The sequence below is a fragment of the Amphibalanus amphitrite genome, unplaced genomic scaffold (assembly GCF_019059575.1).
Source record: "Amphibalanus amphitrite isolate SeventyFive unplaced genomic scaffold, NRLGWU_Aamphi_draft 000258F_arrow, whole genome shotgun sequence".
Classification (NCBI taxonomy): Eukaryota; Metazoa; Arthropoda; class Thecostraca; order Balanomorpha; family Balanidae; genus Amphibalanus; species Amphibalanus amphitrite.
Genome location: NW_024881753.1, coordinates 119,592 through 141,758, shown reverse-complemented (window position 1 = coordinate 141,758; position 22,167 = coordinate 119,592). Strand labels below are relative to the sequence as shown.

At 49.1% G+C, this 22,167-nt stretch overlaps 2 protein-coding genes across 7 annotated transcripts; both read right to left on the bottom strand.

Annotated features, from left to right (window-relative positions):
• Positions 1 to 582: 582 nt before the first annotated feature.
• On the bottom strand, positions 583 to 10,627 carry LOC122386650 (exostosin-2-like). 3 transcript variants are annotated; one of them, XM_043376047.1, is made up of 11 exons: positions 10,489 to 10,627; positions 5,880 to 6,426; positions 5,330 to 5,527; positions 4,677 to 4,854; positions 4,107 to 4,302; positions 3,552 to 3,721; positions 3,115 to 3,298; positions 2,656 to 2,822; positions 1,950 to 2,093; positions 1,631 to 1,759; positions 583 to 1,482 (listed from the first exon to the last, which is right to left on the bottom strand). In XM_043376047.1, exons 2-11 carry the CDS (start codon positions 6,419 to 6,421, stop codon positions 1,258 to 1,260), a joined length of 2,133 nt encoding a protein of 710 aa, XP_043231982.1. In that variant the 5' UTR covers positions 6,422 to 6,426; positions 10,489 to 10,627; the 3' UTR covers positions 583 to 1,257. The 3 variants fall into 3 exon arrangements, with proteins under 3 accessions (XP_043231982.1, XP_043231981.1, XP_043231980.1); XM_043376046.1 differs by lacking the exon at positions 10,489 to 10,627 and adding an exon at positions 8,272 to 8,379; XM_043376045.1 differs by lacking the exon at positions 10,489 to 10,627 and adding an exon at positions 7,260 to 7,479.
• Positions 10,628 to 11,336: 709 nt separating this feature from the next.
• On the bottom strand, positions 11,337 to 17,894 carry LOC122386651 (CDAN1-interacting nuclease 1-like). 4 transcript variants are annotated; one of them, XM_043376051.1, is made up of 7 exons: positions 17,855 to 17,894; positions 16,313 to 16,341; positions 15,868 to 16,088; positions 14,617 to 14,898; positions 14,211 to 14,344; positions 12,216 to 12,321; positions 11,337 to 11,923 (listed from the first exon to the last, which is right to left on the bottom strand). In XM_043376051.1, exons 3-7 carry the CDS (start codon positions 16,062 to 16,064, stop codon positions 11,713 to 11,715), a joined length of 930 nt encoding a protein of 309 aa, XP_043231986.1. In that variant the 5' UTR covers positions 16,065 to 16,088; positions 16,313 to 16,341; positions 17,855 to 17,894; the 3' UTR covers positions 11,337 to 11,712. The 4 variants fall into 4 exon arrangements, with proteins under 4 accessions (XP_043231986.1, XP_043231985.1, XP_043231988.1 ...); XM_043376050.1 differs by having other exon boundaries at positions 15,868 to 16,085; positions 17,855 to 17,871; XM_043376053.1 differs by lacking the exon at positions 17,855 to 17,894 and having other exon boundaries at positions 15,868 to 16,085; positions 16,298 to 16,342.
• Positions 17,895 to 22,167: the final 4,273 nt, after the last annotated feature.

The following is a 22,167-nucleotide window of genomic DNA, read 5'->3' as shown; positions in this document are numbered from 1 at the left end:
CGAACGACACTCGCTCGAAGCGTTTGAGGAGCAAGGCACAGTGGCATCGAAACACCGGTACTTTATAATCACTTCCATGAGCTCTTGATTTCCGGCATTGCCTTACGCTAGAAACTTTACATAGTATATCAGTTTTTGCGACGCTCTCGCCTCTCATTCGTTGATGCCACCTCCATGATTCGACTTTGTGGATATGGACATGCATATAGCCATATATTGCATATTACAGTGCTGCTACCGCCACCTGGAGGACAGCTTTGCTAGCTAGTTAAACTGAAACCGAGGCCAGAGGACAGCACCAACTGCGATGCCGTGACGAACATTCATGCATGTAGCATGCAGCGTGACATGATCACTGGCTGTGAATGACGTTCGTTTTCTATGTTGAGTGGTGTCTATATCATCAAATGCCTGTCGTCCTGGAGTCAGAGTCTCCACTCCGTCCGATATGCGCGAAAGTCAGTGTTTAGAGAACGTGAAGCATTCTCGCATTTCATTTTTTTATATCTCTTTGTTACCTTGTCGCAGTTTACGTTGGTCGGTTTCTCAACACCGTAATGTCTTATGTGACAAACGAATATAATATTACTAATTATATTTCAATGTCAAATTTACATCACAGAGGGTTATGGCGCCACATCAACAGATAATGGCACACGGTGCTGATAAAACGCCGACCAATTATAAAACATCAATAGGCGATATAAAACAATCATAAGCTCATGTTGACTCTAGTCGGCGCACACAACAGGTCAGCGGTTAGCAAAACTCTTCTACAAACACCAAACTTTGAGTCGCGATCTCCAGTTATCAGATGCGCTGATACAACGCCCGTCCAAAAGCACGAACACTATTGCGAATCTGGCTTAGCCCACACACATCGGTGGTTTTAATTGCGCCCGGACTGCAGTGATTCCATACAAACAGCAACTGTCGTCGAGATCTGCCACTGGGCTCCCACGATCACAGGAATCCTACTGGGTATATACAGGGTTTAGAAGCATACACTATTTCTGTTGGAAGCCAGTCGTCAAAATATCACTCAATTAACTTAGCACACACGTTTTCAAAGATCGTCACACCCACTTAAGAACTATCAACACACACAAGTAACATCTCATAAAACGGTCATGTGATAACAGTACAGCCCTACCTATCCAACACTCAATCCCTGGCGCCACGCTAGTGCCTGACTTCTCCGGGCTTCGCTGCGGACTAAGCGTCAATCTCCAGCATTCGCTGTAGCACCGTCACGGCTCACAGACTTCCCACGTCGTTATAGCGTTTGAGTTTGGCCGGGAAGTCATCCCTGTAGAGTACGGGGTCCGCGCGGAACTGGGCGGAACGGAGCGGCATTCCGCCGAACGCGGACACAAACTGCTGGATGCAGACGGAGCGCTCGATGAAGTGGCTCTGGTTGGCCGACAGGTCGCCGCCGCTGCAGTCGGCAGAGGTGCACTTGAACTTCTTACGGGCCGCCACCTGAGGGGGGGGGGGGAAGTAGGGGGCTCAGAAGGCTGCTGAGACCAGCCGGTGAGGGGTGTACAGAGAATGTCAATGCTGCATTGCAGAAGACATCTGCTAAAAAAAAAATGTATCAGACACTCAACCCCCGTTCTATCATCGCTACCTTGATGGGCGCCTTTCCGGTGATGTTGGCCACCAGGAAGTTCATGGCGATGTCCTCACAGTTCATGTTGTCGTCCACCCAGTCTTTGACGCCGGCAGGCAGCGAATTCGTGTACCGGTAGTTCCAGTACTGAGAAAGGACACACCGCAACTCAATTTTATTACCAATGAACCAGCATTGGAGGAGCATCATAAACGAATTAATCCAACTTTGTCTATATTGTGGTAGAATACCGTATCTTGTGGTAGATAGCCCAGCCCTTGTAGAATATCTTTCCATGTGGTAGATTACCCTACCTTACGGCGGAATTATACCCTACCTTGTGGTAGAACGCGGCGCCGGTGAGCACCATGGAGAGCTCGCTCGTCCACTCGGAGTCGTACCCCCAGCGGCCGGTGACGTTGTTCCACACGTGGTTCCGGGATGGGAAGCCCACGATCCGGTCCGGGTACTCGCGCCACACCTGCCACAAAACGCACAGAACCGAGCGTGAAGCGCGGTCTAACACGTAAAAGAGCCACTGTTGCACGGTGAAAAGGAATACATGGGCACAATGTTATCACATTTGCCCCTGCATAGTTGCTACTGTAAGTCGTACACAGAAAATTCGAAATAAATTGCTCGAAGAACGCAATAGGCATTCAGTAACGCAGTTCTCTTTGAAATAACACATTTCATCAAAATAGGTGTTAGGAAGTGTTTATCCTGCTGTGCATTTGGCACCTTCCCCCTCGACGCGCTGCTGAGCGCGCCTCTTCGGGCCGCCTCCCACTGAACGCGCCGCTGCGACCGACGGCGCGGGGTCACGGCCGCTGCCGGGGGCAGCGGGCATAGGGAGCCAGGGAGCCGCTACGCGCGAGTGCTGCTGCTGCTGCTGCTGCTGCTGCTGCTGCTGCTTGTGGAAGCTCCAATACATACCAAATGGAGACGCTGCCTTTGGCCTAACATAGGGGCTTTGTGGTCCCAAGGGGTATCCAAGGAGGTATTAGCGGTGGGAAGGGGAGCTCCATGGGGTGCCGGCTCACCTGGTAGCCGAACTCGAGCTCGTCCACGGTCAGCATGGTGATGTCGTCGTCCAGCGCCAGCACGCACTCGGTCTCGATCTCGGCGTACGGGTAGAACCGGTTACTGAGACGGTTGGCCGCCGTCCGGATCACCTTCAGCGGCTTGGTGATGGTCGGCCATAGCGACGCTGTGACAGCCGAAACATAATGTAATTAGCAGGTGCAACTAAATGTGATTCATCAAACATTATTGATCAGAGTCCTCAGTCCCAGATGGGTGTTCCCAGTTGCCAACCATCAATAACCAACTATGCTATTGACGCAAGTGCATTTGATAAGCACGAGGATTCGTTTCACCAAAGCAAGGTGATTATGGTCTATGGAAAATGCAATGTAGAGAGAATATTCTGACAGACCACTTGTCGAAATATGTATTGCTGGTATTCAATTAAAAGAAGTAAAGTCTTTTTGGGAACGTACCCGGCGGCGGTTCCTTTTTCTGGTTGTTCCACACGACCAGCACCTTGGTGAGAGAGGGCGCCAGCGCCACCTTCTCTATGATCTGGTACAGGCTGTCCAGTCGGTCATACGTTAAAATCACCGCTGTGAATCCCTGCATTCGTGGCGAGGTGTAGGGAACCGTCAGCGGGTACCCTGGCGACACCTGTCGTCGGAAAAACAAACTGTTAGTTCAGACCGGCTACACAGGGTACAAGATACAACGGCAGTCGACTGTCAAATCTAACGACGTTGCATAACCTAAATGATACAATGCCCAAAAACTATTCTATTATTTTCGCTTTACATGAGCACATGTCTCAGCTCGCATACTCATTATGCCCTCTTCCGTCATCCCTCGTAAAACATCCCTTCACCCGCGTCCCTCCAGACCCGTCACCCCATCCGCTCGGACCCACCATGTGCGGCGGGTCGTTCCACTGCTCGTAGGATCGCGCCGCGTGCGCCAGGATCCGGTCGTTGACGATCTGCAGAGTGGTGAGCGCCATCTGTCCGAAGGTGCTGAAGTACTGTTCGTACACCCAGCGGGCCTGGGCGCGCATCTCAGAGCGCCGCTGCGGGGACATCTCTGCGGGAGTGACGGGACGAGTTAGAGTTAGAGAGGGAGTAGGTGTCAGGCACACAATGATGGAGGCCCGATGCCAAAGGGGCATGGGTTTACAGTTGAAATACGTGAGAAAAAAAAATCCGCATGCCTAGCTACCTCAGGGTACATCACACACAACACAAACAAGCGTTAATGTATAATAGCGTGAGTGCAGCTTTTCTAACTCCCGTCCTAGATGATGACGCTTATGGCAAGAAAAGAAACGGCAATGAAGAAGCATAAAAAGTCAGCTGAATACAAACGCTCACTCTGTTCACTCCTCAGCAATACATCTATAGTCCTCAAAAGCATCCTAACCAGAATCCCTCCAACCCAGCTCGTCCCCGGTCCCTCGTGTCGCTCTCACCTTTGATAATGCCGGCCAGCTCTGTCAGGTCCTGTTCGTAGACGTGCAGCCCGACCCGGGTCCAGTCAATGACCTCGGAGAATGGCAGTACGTACAGATCTGCGGCCACCACGGGCACACAGCCGACCCGCAGCGCGTCCAACAGCTCCGGGGGGCCCAGCTGGGCGCGACGGAGCAGGATACAGAACTCTGCGGACTGGGGGAGAGGGGGGAGTTAGTACAGCGGCTCCGGCGGGCCCAGCTGGGCGCGGCGGAGCAGGATACATAACTCTGCGGACTGGGGGAGAGGGGGGCGGTTAGTACAGCGGCTCCGGGGGGGGGGGGACTGCAGCTCGGCGCGACGGAGCAGCACACAGAACTCTGCGGACTGGGGGAGGAGGGGGGGGGGCTGCTGGGCGCGACGGAACAGGATACAGAACTCTGCGGACTGGGGGTAGAGGGGGAGGGGCTAGTACAGCAGCTCCGGGGGCGGGGGGGGGGGGGGCAGCTGGGCGCGACGGTGCTCCACGCATAACTCGGAAAACTGGGGAAGAGGGAGGGAGATCTCCCAGTAGTCACCCCGTCCCTGACCTGCATCGTCTCCCAGTAGTCGTGCTGCCGACCCTCCGCGTCACACAGTTGGTCTGTGTCCTCCGCACACCTCTCCAACACCAGAGTCCGCCCGGAGACGTCCGCTGCGGCCAGGGAGCGCAGCGAGCGCCGGTACTCGACGTGCAGGTCCGGCTGGGCAGACACCAGCAGGTACCGGCTGAAAGTGAGGGAGGGGGAGGGGGCCAGGGTCATACACGGCGAGCGGTGATACTCGGGGTGTAGGTCCGGCTGGGCGGATACCAGCAGGTACCGGCTGGGGAGGGAGGGGGTGGTCAGGTGCCGCGATCGGCAGTACTCGGGGTGCAGGTCCGGCTGGGCTGATACCAGCAGATACCAGCTGAATTAGTGAGGGCGGCAGGGTCAGAGCGGGATCGGATGCGGACAACAAATGAGACACCAGAGACATCAACTTGCGCCAGCTGGAGAGTCGAAAAATAAAAGGTCAAATGATAATCAAGCATGGGGTGGCAAATCGCGAATACTGCAATTAATTAAATCGCGAAATAATTGAAGTATGATTCCAAGCAGACAGCAAGAAAGTTACGAAGATTCCCATGCACAGAGTACTTGCTCCTGCAGTTTATCCGTGCCTCCCCTACCTCCACCCGAGCTCCACTCTCCTCCCCACTGACCGCGGCCTCTCGGGAGCCGGTGTGTGCGTGTCGTCCGGCTCGTCCTCCCTCTCGCTGGGTGTCGGCAGCGACACGTCGTACTTGTGTCGGTGGACCAGACTGGAGAGCCCGGCGCCGGCCAGCAGCGCCCGACCCAGCCGCTCCTGGCCAGAGGCCGGCCACACGCTAAATACCAGGTGGTTCTCGCCGTCATTCCAGCTGCGGGTGAGAGTGAAACACGCTGGGTGAGACGTTAAGGTTAGGGTGTTAGGTGCTAGGGAAGTTTCAAAATATTGGTGGGCAGCTGTGAGAAGTTGGTTTGATTCATTGGTATGAGGCCTCCCAAGACCCAAGTTGTTGGAAACAAGACTGAAAGGCCCAAATAGTGGCACGACACTGGATGCCTAAACAGAATTCGACGATACATTTCTCGACTGGCTGATTTAGACTGACGACTAACAATGACAATGCTTACTAGCTCTTTGAAGCTGTTATGTTACAAGAAAACCAGAGGCATAGCGCGGAGTTCGGACCCGGCGCTGGTCGGGCGTGTCACCCCGCTCAGACTCACTGCGGCAGCGAGGCCAGCGCTCTGACCGTCATCTCCTCACTGATCCTGTTGGAGAGCGTATCGACAGCGGGCAGCAGCAGGCACGCCTCCTCCGGGTCCTCCGTGAAGAACTCGCTCTCCCGCACGGCGCGCAGCATGTCGTAGTACTCGCGGGAGAGGGGCGCCAGCTCGCTGTGGCGGGTCTCGCCGGCGTACCGGGCGTACGGGTACACGTACACGGCCACGCGGCGCCGGTGCGGCCCGCCGCAGCGGTACACGTTCAGACAGGTGAAGTGGGAGCAGTTGGCCTGGCCGGCCGCCGGCGGCGGGTCGGAGGCGGTGAGACGGACCAAGGGAGCTGCGCTCAGGGTGTCTGCGGTCAGCTGCAGGGCGGCCGGCGTGGCCGGCTGCAGCAGCCCCCGCACCAGCAGCGCCAGCTCCAGCACGGCCAGCGCGATCAGCGTCAGCGCTGCCAGCGCAAAGTAGTGCCGCGCCGGCCAGCGCTGGCGGCGGCCGCCGGCGCACGACCGCTGCCAGGTGGGCAGGCCGCGCGACGACGCCATCACGGCTGAGGGAGAGGGCAGAGGAGGTCAGGGAGTGGCAGAAGGAATTCTATGGCTTTAGGGTTGATACTCAAAGTTCAAACATTCTGATGTATTCATAGAGACTTTGTGTCTTATGCTAGTTATTAGTTCTATAGCAGGGGTGCAGATGAATTCAAGATAACAGGAAGCATTGGCAGTGGTAAGCAATAGAAGCTCCTTACCAAAATAATGCTCTGATTTTCAGTACCTAGGCAGTACCAGCTAGGGCTGATAATCATAAATCTTCTGTCATACCATTAAGTATTAAAATTTTTCACAAAGGCATATACGAGACTATGATAAGTAAGGTGTCTTCCAAGCCATGGTGCACATGACCACAATTCGGAAAGCTAAGCTACGTTAAGTGTAAACTGTAAACTCTCACTCAATTATCAGTTCTAAAAAATGTGGAAGCGAAACAACCAATTCAGTTGGGTGTATTAAAGTGACATGTCCAAAAATTGTGTTTTAAGTGAAATTATTGTCTTTATAGATAGGTGTTGACTTGTTGAGTGCTCTCGCAAGGAACATATTGTTATAATGACATTCATTCATTCGATGACATTCAGTTTATTGACTCTGATACGGTTTCTAATTTGGACGACCTAAAACGGCGTATGGAGTGTACTTTGGAGGTGGCTCTCCGATGGTACACCCAGAACAGGCTAAAAATCAACCCAACTAAGACTGAACTTTTGCTAGTAAAGCCGCAGAGAAAAATATGTAGTGCAAATTTTACTATTGACTTTGGCATTTGCGAAATTAAACCTAGTCACGAGATCAAAATTTTAGGCGTGTTCTTTGACTCTTCACTGACCTGGGAGAAGCAGGTGTCGTTGGTGACCCGCCGCTGCTACCATGTACTAGTCGGCCTATCTAAGTTGAGACATAAGCTACCGTATGAAGTAAAAAAGATGCTTATCGAGGCCCTTGTATTCCCCCACATAATGTACTGTTGTACCGTCTGGGGAGGCTGCTGCGCAACCCAGAGGCGACGTGTGCAGAAGGCCATTAACTTCGCGGCGCGCATTGTAACGGGACTGTCTAAACGCGACCACATTAGCGCAGCTCTGGAAGCTCTCGAATGGCCGAAGTTTGACAAGATGTTGGAGGACCGAGACATAGCGATGCTGCGTAGGATTCTCTCGTCGGATGCGCCGCCATCTCTAGCTGGACTCGTGATGCGTCGCTCTGATGTGAATAGGAGGCTCACTCGCGGCACATGTGGGGATCAGCTGGACCTGCCTAAAATTAGAACAGAGCGAGCCAGGCGTACTTTTCATTTTAGAGCAGTAAAATCGTGGAACGGTCTCCATCGTTAGCTTTCTGGCAAACAAGCTGTGATGTATTTTGTGATGATTTTTTTTTTTGCGCTGCTCACTTTTATTTACTTTGTCTACTTTTTACCCGCGTATTTTGCATTCTTAACTTCACATTTTGCCATCTGAGTATCTTATTGGTACAGACGATTCTCTTTACTTTTATACTGTGCGTCATTCTTATTGATGTGTGTTTTATACCCACTTGTAGTTTTATAGATTGTGAATGATTGTATGACGAGAGCACTGAAAAACCATTCACATGGAGGACTCAATACATGATTGATTGATTGATTGATTGATAATATCTCAGAATGAATGACCTTTTCCTCGAATATTGAAAAGGTCATTCACTCTGAGATATTGATTGTCATAGCATTTATTACTCCTAAATTATAGGCCATCATAACCAAGCGTTTTCATTGTAGTTAATTCAATCTGATTAGTGTCATGCCATCTTACAAAACACTTACTCTTCACATTTACACCAAGTTTCCTGCAAAATCTTACCTTGAAACACTAGAAAATCGATGCAAAAACGCCTCCCTCAGACCACACGAATCCGCGCCATTACCATCACGGTTGTCAGGTGGTAAGCCTCCGCCATGTGGACAAATGCTGCGCAGCAAATACAAAATGTAGTGATGGGTGGGGACCACGAAATAAAAAAAAATGTTCAGATTAAATATTTCGACATTTGATGTAGTTTTCGAGGTTCATGACGCATTGCTTTTAAATGAGTTGTATATTATATGAAAGGGCATCATATTACCTTAAACCTAACCTAACCTGATTTTCGCCTACCGAGCATAATGAAACCTAACATAACCTAACCTAACCTAACCTACTGATTTTTGCCTACCGGGCATAAAGAAACCTAACCTAACCTAACCTAACCTACTGATTTTCGCCTACCGGACATAATGAAACCTAACATAACCTAACCTAACCTAACCTACTGATTTTCGCCTACCGGACATAATGAAACCTAACCTATCCTAACCTAACCTAACCTACTGATTTTCGCCTACCGGGCATAATGAAACCTAACCTAACCTAACCTAACCTAACCTAACCTACTGATTTTTGCCTACCGGGCATAAATAAACCTAACCTAACCTAACCTAACCTACTGATTTTGCCTACCGGGCATAAAGAAACCTAACCCAACCTACCCTACTGATTTTCGCCTACCGGACATAATGAAACCTAACCTAACCTAACCTAACCTAACCTACTGATTTTTGCCTACCGGGCATAAATAAACCTAACCTAACCTAACCTAACCTAACATACTGATATTTGCCTACCGGCCATAAATAAACCTAACCTAACCTAACCTAACCTAACCTACTGATTTTTGCCTACCGGACATAAATAAACCTAACCTAACCTAACCTAACCTAACCTACTGATTTTTGCCTACCGGGCATAAAGAAACCTAACCTAACCTAACCTAACCTACTGACTTTTGCCTTCTGGGGAGAGAGAAAGTTACTTGCAGGAATAGATTGCAAGCAATAGTAAATCAAATATTTTCAGGTTAAGTGGTTATGCATCAGGCTTCAGGCCTTCGGCCTGAAGCCAGATACACAACCACTTAACCTAAAAATATTTGATTTGCTATTGCCTGTAATCTCTCCTAAGGCATTGCCTACGGCAATGCACTGCTTCGCTCCGAGCACGAGGCAACACTTAACCCTACAGGTTGCGTTAGAACACCATTTTCCTCCAAAAATGTTACATTCAGACATTATATATCCGATAGTCTACAACCTTTACCACTGTGTTCTTCCTACCACGGAATATTGAAGGCTGAAGTAGCATAATATAACCAGAAATCCACTGTGTTCTTCCTACCACGGAATATTGAAGGCTGAAGTAGCATAATATAACCAGAAATGCCACTTAGGTGCGAACTGAGCAAATTTAGTACAAAAGCAGACATTTAAGGAACTGGAAAAATCCCGACCAGCACTACCAGAAACTACCAGTACTTGACCAGTACTACCTCATTAAATGCAAAAGTTGAATCATTGTTTATATTAATTCTTTTTCAAATATTACTGTCATGTGAAAATAATCCCCCCTCCCCCACCCAAAACCCCGATTCCCCACATTTCCCCTAGTGTGTTGGGCTAAAAAACAGTACCAGTACTATCAGTACTGCCAGTACTTGACTACCTCATGAAATGCAAAAGTTGAATTGTTGTTTATAACAAAAATATTTTTTTTTTTTCAAATATCACCGTCATGTGAAAATATTCCCCTCTCCCCCACCCAAAACCCCGATTCCCCACATTTCCCCTAGTGTGTTGGGCTAAAAAAAGGGTACTATATTTCTGCGTAGATGTTTCGCAACAGCTGACTGCAGGTTCTCACGACAGCTGACATGTTGAAAACAAACTGCGGCTGGAAATCGTGGTGAGATCACGGTAAGTTAGTTATAGCTGGAAATTGTTGGTCAGATTAACTGCATGACACAGTATTGTTACTAAACGCGAGTTTCTCTATAGAATGATGTCTATATTATAGGAATTAACTAATGTCTGAACCGGGACGGGTGGCCGGTATGACCTAAATTATTGGTAAAATCGATTCATTACTAACCTACCTGGCTAAAATGCCCCGATCAGCAGCTTGGCCATCAATTCAAATTATGCTGGCTGCCACGTTTTGCAGACTGGCAATTATACCTCCATGCTGCTCATACAGCAGCCCCCTTACCGTTAGAAGTCTCCTTCTTATAGGAAAAATGGTAAAAATCGTCTAAAATACTGGTCACGACTCACGACGAGTCAGTTAGGTGAGAAAGAGAGAATAAATAAAACACAACACAGAAGACAACACAGAAGCCCTATTTCTCGCCCCAATATATTTCAGTCTGTTCAGTACTACTATTTCCATCCGAAGAACCTTACAATTTGCTAAGCAACGCGCTGTTATCCGCGATTGTTGGAATTGGTTGCTACGCAACTAGCGCCGATGTGTGCTCGAGACGTGTGTAATCGAACAAAAACAAGAGAATCCCTTTGTCGCTGTCGCGTCAAATGTGTATTCTTTATTTTAGTAGTATCGTCCAAATGGAATTTCCGCCCATCTACCCAGGGTAAAAGAACAACCATCTAGCAGCTATCTGCTCGATCCAGCGATGCTTATTGCTTTTCAGGGCCTTGGGCTTGATATTCGCGAATCTGCTGCTAGGTTGACGAACATGGTGGTTTTCTATGCTAAGTGCAGTCAAAATGGCCTTTGTCAAAACACTGAACGTCTATCTTGATCCCATTCGAAGCAGTTTTTTTGTGAGCGTCTTTTGTCTCCGAGCTCAGTGAGAACGATTGGGGTGCGAAAAGGTGCCCGCTAGGCTTAGCTTGGCTCAATCTCACTGAAGAGTGAAGTGGCCTCATCGCGGACCAAAGCAGGTCACTACATTCGAACATCGACGTTCATCGGCATTGAGCTAGACGGTTGTTTACCATTCTCATCCGAATCCACTGGCATGACATCGTTGCATGGATAGTAGATACAGCCGCTGCGGGCTAGGGTCGCCACTTGACAGGCAGAAACCACACAAGTCATGGACCCTTTTTTCATTTACAAAAGATACGCTACATAATACAGGTTCGATGATCATGAGATGACATTTGGCATAACTTATGGCAATTGTGACAAAACACGGACACAAATCAACAACGATGAAGATGTAGGTGAACCATGGGTTCATATTGCCGTACCGCTATTCCGGCGCCTTGGAGTCCGGCATATCGGCCCGCGATAACTCAGCTCCCGAAAGACGGTCCCATGGCAACTGTAAGGCACCCAAGCGTCTCCTCGCCGACAAGTATTTTCCATCGCATCCCATATTCGCTCTCCCTAAGGCAAGCCACACGCACGTTTTACATCGCTCTCGCGCCCCTGTCGGGCACATTTCCACGGTTTCTCCCAGTTTCACTAATCACTATCGTCCGAGTCGAACAGAGGCCCCATCTGGAGGTCCGAGTCGGCTCCGGCCGCGTCCACGGGCGTGACGCCCAGCTCTGGCTCCATGAACTCGACCAGCTCCTCGGGCAGGTGGTCCTGCAGCAGCACGTGCCGCGCCGACGCCGCCGGCAGCAGGTCCTCGATAAAGCCGAACCAGTAGATCACCATGCCCGGCCCGAACCTGCGGCGGATCGGCAGCGGGTCTGTCAGCGGCGCTCGGAGAAATTCGCAACACCGAACGAAATGTGACATTAAAGGGTTGGATCCAACAATTACCATCTCCAATAACGACCACGCGTTGACAGATTCACAACTTGTCAGAACAGGGTTCACACTTCACACTGCAACGCATGCGGAAATGCTCTGCATTGTGGCCGCTGCGTCCCACCAAACGGCAGTCACTTGTAGTCGCCGTCCGGTAGCGCCTTCGGTAGTGACTCGGCAGACGTGTCGTCAAAGGAACTATAGCTCACCTGTTCCAGTATTTCTCGTACTGGTCGCGCATGTAGCCCTCGTGGGTCTCGTCATCTCCGAACGACGCCTTGCTCTCGATCCAGTTCACTACACAGCCGGACACCGCTGTAACGTGCAGTATGGGTTAGACAGGCAATATTCAACGAATATACATCGTTACAAAGCTTATTGTCTTGTTTGTAGTTCCCGAGTAGGTAAACCCGCGATAAAACGTCATTAACTCATATTATCACACATACCTACAGGGTGTCTCAAAAGTTCGTTCACAGGTACTAGCCATGCTTTTTTGTCAATAATTCTGAATCAACAATTAATTAACCGTCGAACTTTTGCATGGGCATTCGTAACAACCTTCCTCAAGCAGTCTCATTGTTTTCAAGCGCATTCGACCCTTCATGAGCTCACAAAAAGGGTTCATCTCTGACCATGGGTCAGGCATGAAAATAGAGGTCGCAAAATCGTGTCGGCTGAGAAACTCTCTATTTCAGGAGTAATGGGAATGGTTAAGTCGGAAATGACCCATGGCAAACTGTCGGCGAGGATGAGTACAACATGATGATCATCTAATAAAAACGGTGGCTAAAATTTTTGAAGGACAAAACCATGCGAGACTAACAGTGTTTTGAACGACCCTCGTACGACAGCAGACTCGTGCTCCGGAAAGCAGCTTAAAATGAAGTTATAACTATTGAAAACTGACAAGAAGCTCACAGACAGAGGTTACCCAGTTTCAAAAATTGCAGGTCATCGTAAAATAATGACAAAGTATCATTTTAAATTGTTTATTATATCTATAACGCTAAATTTTGGGGAAAAATAACACGAAAATCGTCAATGCCAAGGACAACTGACCCTCCAAAAGTGTCAATTAATGTAAATTTTTATCTTACGAAGTTTCAAGAGGCAGATCTGGAGCGAATAGCTTTCTTTTAGACACAAAATCCCGACAAAACCGCACGATGGACAGGTTTTGGCCGTTTACCAAGCAGAACCTCTCCTGAGGAAAACACTCCGCAACCCAGTGAAGATTTTGTCATGGGGAATGATGAGCGTTTGGGATTTGCAAAATTTGCACAACGTGTCTAAGAAACAGATGGCCGACACATTCTTCTACGATATGCTGCGAAAAATTTGCCCCTGGAACTTCCCATTTGTTCAGGAATGGGGTTGTTTTGAAAAGGAAAATGGTGCTTGGGAGGTCGGCGCCAGTCATTCATGAAGGAGTTAGCGCCAGAGAAGACCTACAAAATACTCACGGATGGTGTCGATGCAAGCTGACGGCTTTCAGGGAGAAGCGGATGTTGCCGGGGAGCTCGTCAAACCTAAATCCGACGCAGAAACTGCAGGGGATTCCCCTACAAGAGCTTGAAAGCTGGTAACCTTTTATCAGCCTCCGGCAGCTGACGGAGCGACGAAAATCGGTATGGACAAATATTTTTGGAGATACAGCAAATAGTTTGATTTCCAACCTTCCGAATCAGTTGTCAAAGCATGCATATTTGTCTAGTGTGCACACAGACACCAAAACCTTTGATTTTTGGCCGGTTCTTATATGTTTTATGGGCATGGGAAATGTGTGAACGAACTTTTGAGACACCCTGTACATTTGACACCAACAATCTTCTTTGACAAGAAATAGCTTTATTTTCTAAAAGGCCGTTTGTGTGACGGTAATATACGCCAAACATGGCCAAACCTTACCTCTGACTGATTTACATTTCACGCATCTTACAATTATCCATTTTGTGCACCTTAGTTGGAGCAGCTGACCAGTGGCGGCGGAACACCTTTAATTAAGGGGGGCACTGCCGACTTTTGGTCCCATTCTTTCCATGCAACGCCCATAGGGCTAATGTTGAAATGCCAAAATCAAGGGGGGGGGGCACGGTGCCCCGGTGCCCTCCCCGTTCCGCCGCCTATGCAGCGGGCCAAGCTGACATCCCCTCTAGCTGCCTTTCCACACAGTTTCTCCTCTCTACCACCTCTTAACTCACCAATGGGGACGTCAAGCAGCACGTCGGGCGTCTTGTCCTGGCCGCGCCGCCGCAGATCCTCCTCGTCCAGGAACGGCACCCCCATCAGAGTGAGCTGCTTCTTCAGACGCAGCTCGTACTCCAGACCCACCGTGCTGCAGACAGAGGGCGGGCGGGCGGCGTCACGTACCGCGACCGGGCGGACTTTGAACGAACGAAGCGGCGACTTCACGGTAAAAGGCGGTAAATTGCCGATAATATTACCAGAAGTGGGCATTGGCCATTCATGGGAAATGTAAAGCACTGACTTCATTTTATACTTGACATCTCTTCCGCAAGAACCGTTACCGTCTCTAATTTAGTAGGTTCACCGGACCCGGTGGGCGGTGCCGAGAGCACAAATCAATTTCCCTCGCCCCTCACTCACAGTTTGATCATCTCGGCCATGGGTCCGTAGCCGTTGTCACTGAGCACGCAGAGTCGCACCTCGGCCGAGACGCGCGGGTCGCGCAGCCCGTCCGGCTCGCGCACCAGCTGCGCCAGGCGCTGCCGCTTGCCGCGGTCGGCCAGCTCGCGGTACTCGTCATCCGTGTCGTTGGCGTAGCAGTTGAGGACGAACTTGGCGAGCAGCGCGGGCGCCACCTGCAGCCGGCTGGCCATCCGCAGCAGCACGCCCGCCGGCTCGCCGGCGGACAGGCCGTCCATGAACCTGGCCGGTGGGGATGCTAAGTTAAACTTTCATTTCATGACATTACATTTTACCTACCCACTTTACTACCTTTTATCTTTCATTTTCACTCAGAGCCAAAATAACCTCTGTAACTGGTCATGGATTGGGGATGCCTGCCCATTAAAGGGACTATCCCACCTTTAACATGGGGTTTGAGTTGAGATAGCCAAGTTTGCGGCGAGGTTCAGAAACCACTATCTATCTAGGTTGCAACCCCCGCGGCCTCTTCGTGTTGAAGAAATTCGTTCCCTTCATTTGAAAATGGGCCTTGTACAAGGCCCTATCTTCAACATGGAGCGACCGTTAGTGTGACGTCACCTCGTTTAGTCATTCTGATTTAAATGGGTTTGTTCGTTGAAAAATCGCTTAAAACTTGGTCTGAACTTTGTTGTGGTGCCTACAGAGTAAAAAGAATCAGCTATATGACAGTAATGTGGCCTGGGGAAGGAGGTAATTTTGGGCTGTGACGTCACATATTTGAAAGTTTGTGTTTCGAATATGGGAAACCTAAGATGTTTAATGAAAAATAAATGCCAGAACCGTGTTCCTGGTCATCCAATCTATAAAGTCGGGCACAATTTAACTGGTTTTAACAACATTTTAGAAGGTGGGATAGTCCCTTTAAAAGGTAAATAAATAAGCAAATAAGATGGTGTTGGTCTGAGACAGGCCACTGTTCAGCCTCCACAGCTGAAATGGGCTTAATTCATTCACAGCGTGAGCACTCTTCAATGGAAGTCTTGCCTATAGATATTAAAACTTATATAACAGGAAACATGAAGATAAACTCTGCTGAATTTGGTTACGTAAAAATGTGCAGAAATATATTAGTTCAGTACCTTTAAAAGATTGTTCAAAAAATAAAGACAAACAACAAAAAAGGATGCACAAAACTCTTAACAAAAAAATGTGACTTCTTCAGAGCTCTAATAGGTACCTAAGACTTACTGTTTATAATATTTGGCGATGATGTGTGGCTTGTTGTGCTGGTAAATGGTGCGCTTGGTGTGCCTGACATACTCATGGCAAGCAATGCTCCCCAAGGTGTTGCGGTCCACGTTGCAGAACACAAGCTCTTCATTGTTCACTGGGAAGCTGAGCCGCGAGATCCAGCGCACGATGGCATTGTACTCCTGACGATCCATTCCTGCTCACAGTCCACAGACCTGCTGGTACAGACAGACCATATCTGAAGACAACAGCTGGAGGTATAATGCCTTCATATCTAACTCAACCTATGCGTGCAACATCAACATACTGATACCTGGCGAATTATTCATGAAATTAAAGATTTTCACAACACCGCACCAATTTCGGCAGTGATCAACAACAATAAACAAAAACAATTACACAAAAAATAAGGAGAAATAATTCGTACATTTGCAGCACCGACCTTTAATTTTCGCACCTCACCCCCTAAACCAGGGGGGTACGCTCCGGCTGTTTAGCATTATGAAAAATGGTGACAGACGTTTGTGGAGGATTGTCGACGAACTCTTGTTCCGTGAGCAGTACTTACACGCTAGCGGAAAATTCACCAATCAGCGCTCGGCGGTACTCGACGCTGATTGGTCCGACGCTCGTGACGAAATTGCGGGGGACCGCAGTTATTCTCTATGGACCCGAATAGGCTTTTGGATTTCGGAGGGGTTTCTTTAAAATTATATGCTGTTTCGAGCTGTTTTCGAGTTGAAATATATTTCTTATGACTGTTACCTATATAATGGCACCATAAAATCATGATTTTGATAAATATTACCCATGAAATATCGGCCGAAAAGACATGCTGTCATGGTACGGACTGCCCTGCGGCTGATGTGGGGTCCCTAATGCCAGCGTATGGTAATAATGGGGTGACGAAGGGTTATTGGAGACTCTTAGAGCCCCATCAGCATTCAGCATAGGGTCATCAGAGGCCGGGAACGTCCATCAGGGGTCTGAGTAGGCCTGTCATAGGGGCATACATGACACATCATGGCCCATGGGTCAATGTAGATCCATGGGGCCGTTGAAGGGCCATCATTGTTCAGCGTGGGCTCGCAATTACCTCTGATGGGCATATGCCGTGCCCCGATGGACTAACGCTGGCCCCTGATGAACCATCACCAGCCCCTGATAGGTCTACAAAGCCCACTGCTGGGTCTAAATTGGTCACTGATATGCCCAAATGGGCCACTGAGAAACCCGTACAACATCCCCTGACTGCACCTGCTGGACCAGTGCCGTCCTCTCATGGGCCCACCACAGCTCTTGAATGACCTTTTCAAGTCCCTTGAAGTGCCTTTATTGGCCTAAATGGCCCCTGATTGGCTTATGTGGTCCCTATTGGTCCTATATGGCCCCCATGAGCCCTCAACGTCCCTAGACGGCCTTACATTATATGTCACTGGGCCCTGTTGGGTCAGCACCGGCCCCTGATAGGCTTGCACTGGACCCACCGGGCCTATACCGACCCATGAAGGGCCTATGTCGAGCCCTCATGGGCCTCCGATGACCACACGCCGGCATGTGTGGCCCCATCAGCAGTGGTCCGTCTATCCCATGTACTTACGGTCTTTTTGGTCGATGTGACACCGGTAGTATATAGAAATGTTATGATTAAATGTCGTTATTACACAGTCAAAAGTCACAGAAAGAATATCCAAGCTCAAAAATGGCCTCAAACCCAACAAAAACTGGTATAAATCCCCTTCAAAAGCCGTAAGTCTATTAAACGCCATAGGGGAATAGCTGCAGTCCCCCGCAATTTCGTCACGAGCATCGGGCCAATCAGCGTTGAGTATTGCCGAACGCCGATTGGTCGATTTCCGCTAGCCTGTAAATGCTGCTTGCGGATATAGTTTTGAACAAAAGAGGGTCGCGGCTACTAATTATCGCTTGTCACCACTTTTTCGTCGGGAGCGTTCTACCTGGTTTATATAGCCTTGCCCTAAACCATGCATGAAAAATAGGGTGAGTATTGAAGCATCCAAGAGCGCAGCATCCAAGGGACGCAACATCCAAAACCTTAGCATCCAGCGATCAAAACGTCCAAATAACATCCAAAACCGACCCCTTAGGGATGATTCAGAGCATCCAAGAGCGAAACATCCAAAACTGCAACATCCAGGACCACAGCATCCAAAATCGTATCATCCAAATTGGCAGCAACCAAGGATGAAGAATTGCAGCATCCAAGAGTGAAACATCCAAGGGTGCAAGCATCCAAAACCGTTTCATCCAAAAAACATTTCTGGCACCGCAGCATCCAAGACCGTATCATCCAAAATAGTGACATCTGTTGTACAAGCTGCAAACTATTAGTTCAATGGCTGTCCGATAGGTGGTGGCACGTACGGTTCCTAAGTGACGGACATAGGTGGGCACGATCCGTTCCTCCGTTCCTCCGTTCCGGAACGCCGTTACAATTTTTAGGAACGGAGGAACGGACTCGTTACATTTTAAAAAGGGTAACGGACCAAGTAACTTCCGTTACATTGGTTTTTCGTTCCTCCGTTACAAGTTAACAGTTTAGTCCGTTCCTTCGTTCCTCCGTTACTTTTCGTTGTCCGAGCGGGTTGATCTTTCAGCTAACCCACAGACATTAATGCAGCAGCGGAATAGTGGATTATTGAGCAGCCCTGACTTGAAGACGGAAGATGGCCTCAGTGTACAGTGTACTGGCCTTCCGCAATGAGCCGGCGTTGCAGTATGTGTTCGCAAAGTTCAACACGGGCGTCCCTTCAAGCGCCTCAGTAGAGCGCATGTTCTCAATGGGAAAAGATGTGCTACGTGCAAAAAGGGCTACCTTTTTGGAGGTAGCCCTTTTTACCAAATACCTTTTTGGAGGTATTTGAAGTTGCTACTCAAGATAGAACGAGGGGTCATTGCTTCAAATTGAAGAAGAGGAGGTCAGCACGCTTGTTCAGGACCAAATTTTTCAGCAACAGAGTAGTGAATGTTTGGAATGGCTTGCCAGAAGAAACAGTCAAAGCTGCATCAACAAACTTGTTTAAAAATCAGCTAGATCACCTTTTTGCCTCTGAGACTCCCCCATGCTACTAATAATGGTCAATGGTCATGATCTGGTCATCATCAAGATTGCTAATTATATGACGTTAAATGTGTAATGTGAAAAGTACATAGATGCTAGAAAACCGGCTCCCACACCCCTGCGCAAACAAGCATTCTATACCCTGGCTTAGTGCTTAGTATCCCACGCTCCCTCTCGTCTGCATATGCTCGAGTCATTGAAGACCCAAGATGAAGACTTGATACAAGACAATGAAATGGACGCAAGAATAGACCTAGTCTAATGACAGTCCATTAATCTAAACTTAAACTTAAACTACCCTCTCAGAAAGTGGCAGCGGAACATCTTCAATTAAGGGAGAGGGGGGGGGGGGCACTGCCGACTTTTTGTCCCATTCTTTCCATGCAACGCACATAGGGCTAATGTTAAAATGCCAAAATCAAAGGGGGCACGGTGCGCCGGTGCCCCCCCCCCCCGTTCCGCCGCCTATGCTCTCAGATGCCAACCTGGAACGTCTAGTGTTCGTGAAGTGCAACCGGCATCTGGCAGGGAACAAGTGATGCGCATCAGTACCACCAGACGTTTCAAGGTTTAGTGTCCAATCAGTGCCCACTGTCTTGGTAGATTTGGTGGGCATTCCGCTTTCTCGGGGTTTAGTTTGTGTCAGAATGGTCTCAAAAATGTTTGAAATACCCAACATTTTAACGTTTTTTATTTTGCTGTAACGGAGTAACGGACTAAAAGAACTTCCGTTACATTATATACAGAGGAACGGAGGAACGAGTAACGGAAGTCACGTTTTGAGGGAACGGAGGAACGAGTAACGAAGTTACAATTTTGGGGAACGGTGCCCACCTATGGTGACGGAATTGTATGACATCACTGAGTCTCTATACAGTGGCATCCCTATAATGACCTTACCTTACATCCTCAAGACGGAGGTGCGTAGCTGCTGGTAGCGACATCGCTGCGATGCCACTACAAACCTGACAGATGACATGAAGACGCATTGCAGCGTATCCAAGCGCGGCGCTATGTAGGTAGGCTGAAGTGTCGATAATGGAGACCGATACCGAAAGTGGGTTTATTAATTGTCCTTTCAGTTTTCACACCAGAAGTGCCTAATAAGTCGTGTAGTGTCCACTGTCCCCGTAACCAAGCCTCCGCAAGGATCTTCATCTCACCGTCAGATCGCGCTTATCATCGTCAGCTCCTCCCGTTCCTTCACAGTTACCTTTTTCCTGTCCTATGTGATATATTCCATGTTCCAGAGGGCAAAAAAATATAAAAATAGCCGTTTATACCAGGGGTGCGGAGCCGGAGCCGGAGCAGCCGGAGCCGGCATATTTTGCCCAGAGCCGGAGCCGGAGCCGTGATACAATATAGCCCGTAGCCGGAACCAGAGCCGGAGTCGTCAAAAAAGGGGGCGACTCCGGCTCTTTTTTTAAGAGGAAAAAATTATTGACCTAGTTCGGTTTGACAATACAGGGCCATGTGGTATTCACTATTCAAATTAGCTTTGTTATGCAAATACAGAGGCAACGTGTACCTACCAATCCAATTTCAATCGCCCTTTCTCTTCCACCCGTAGGTATTTAATTAATCGCATAGGGGATGTACTGAGAAGGAGCCGGAGCCGCCGGAGCCGGACCATTTTACTCGGAGCCGGAGCCGGAGCCGGACCGTCTGAAATGTCCATGGCTCTGCATCCCTGGTTTATACGAAAAAAAAAGTTTTAGGTAACAGATTTTGACTGAAGGGAGCCACGACATTACTTTTGCCAGCAACGTGTTCCCCTCGTCGAGTCGCGTCGAATGAAATTCGGACTTTTAAGGTCATTTGGAAAATTTGACCTCGGGTCAGGGCATGGCCTGACCGGAAAGGGCCATGCTGCATATCAGTCGATCCGTATCACCGAGTTAAACACATCTGACATGTTTTTACCGCTCTAGCACGTCTGTCGTCTCTTATATCAATTCAAAAGAAATAGTTTTAAAAAACTGCTGGTGACCCTTCATGACCTGAGATAACCTCAGGGTCATTCAGAGGAGTAACGAGTGCAATATTCGGGTGTGTCATGTTTTCCAGTAAACCGATGTTTGAGAGCAGGGATGCGGAGTCGGAGTCGGAGTCGGAGTCGCCCGGAGTCGTGGTAGCGAGCCCGGAGTCGGAGTCGGAGTCGGAGTCGACCAGGCTGCCTTGATTCCGACTCCGGGAAGCTTATCAAAATTTGTGGCGTTGCTTGCTGGAAATAAATTTATCTGGAGATCTGGGGAGGTATCCCACAGATCTCCCCGGTTGGGGAGGTATCCCCCAGCTCTCCCCGGGGTCGGGTGGTGTTTGCCGGGATTAGGGCGCCGCCCGACTTGGCCAGGTGGGCCGCACAGGGCAATTTTAAATGTTTTGTTTGTTTCTTATAAGGTGTGATGAATGTGGATGAGTGACTATGTATCAAAAAAGATTATGAAAAAAAACTGTGATCAATGATTGGACAGTGTTAATGATTGCGTCGTATTTCGCATCAGACCCGGAGTCGGAGTCGGAGTCGGAGTCGGAAATCGCTACCACGACTCCGCATCCCTGGAAATGTTTAGGTAGCATGGGCGTCGAAAGCGGGGGGACGGGGGGATCCGCAGTCGAGGAATCCGGGGGGGGGGACATCCCCTCCAAAAAATCGCCCATAAAGCATTTCAAAAGTGACTATGTATTTGCAACGGTCATTCACAATGGAGTCATGTAAACAGAAATAAACCATTTTTAAAAGAATACTGGTGCTGGTCAGTTCGACGGTACAACTGAGAACTCAGACACTTCAGCGGCTCAGGTACACCCACAAAAGACTGAAGTTCGGTCCTCTGGGTGGGGTGACAGCTGCATAAGCCACACATTCGAGTATTCACAATCCTCAAGCAAGACCCCCACTTTTAAACGGCCATTCTCCCGTGCTAGGTAAAACGACAGCCGAAGGGGCTCACCAGTTCACTATGACCGAGTACCTGATGCTGGTGTGAGAGGTCAGATGACCTCGCCACGGTCTGGGATTTTTTTATTGGGTTAGGCCTTTTCGGTCTGACGAGACCATTTCAGAGATGGAAGGAGATAGGAATTAGGGGGAGGGGGAGGGGGGACATTTGGTCTGGGCGAGCACCCTGGTGAGTCGCCGAGGCTGAGCCCGTCCAGAGGGCAGGCCGACCAGCACCCCAAGCACTCACCAATCACCGCACCCGGTTATGGGC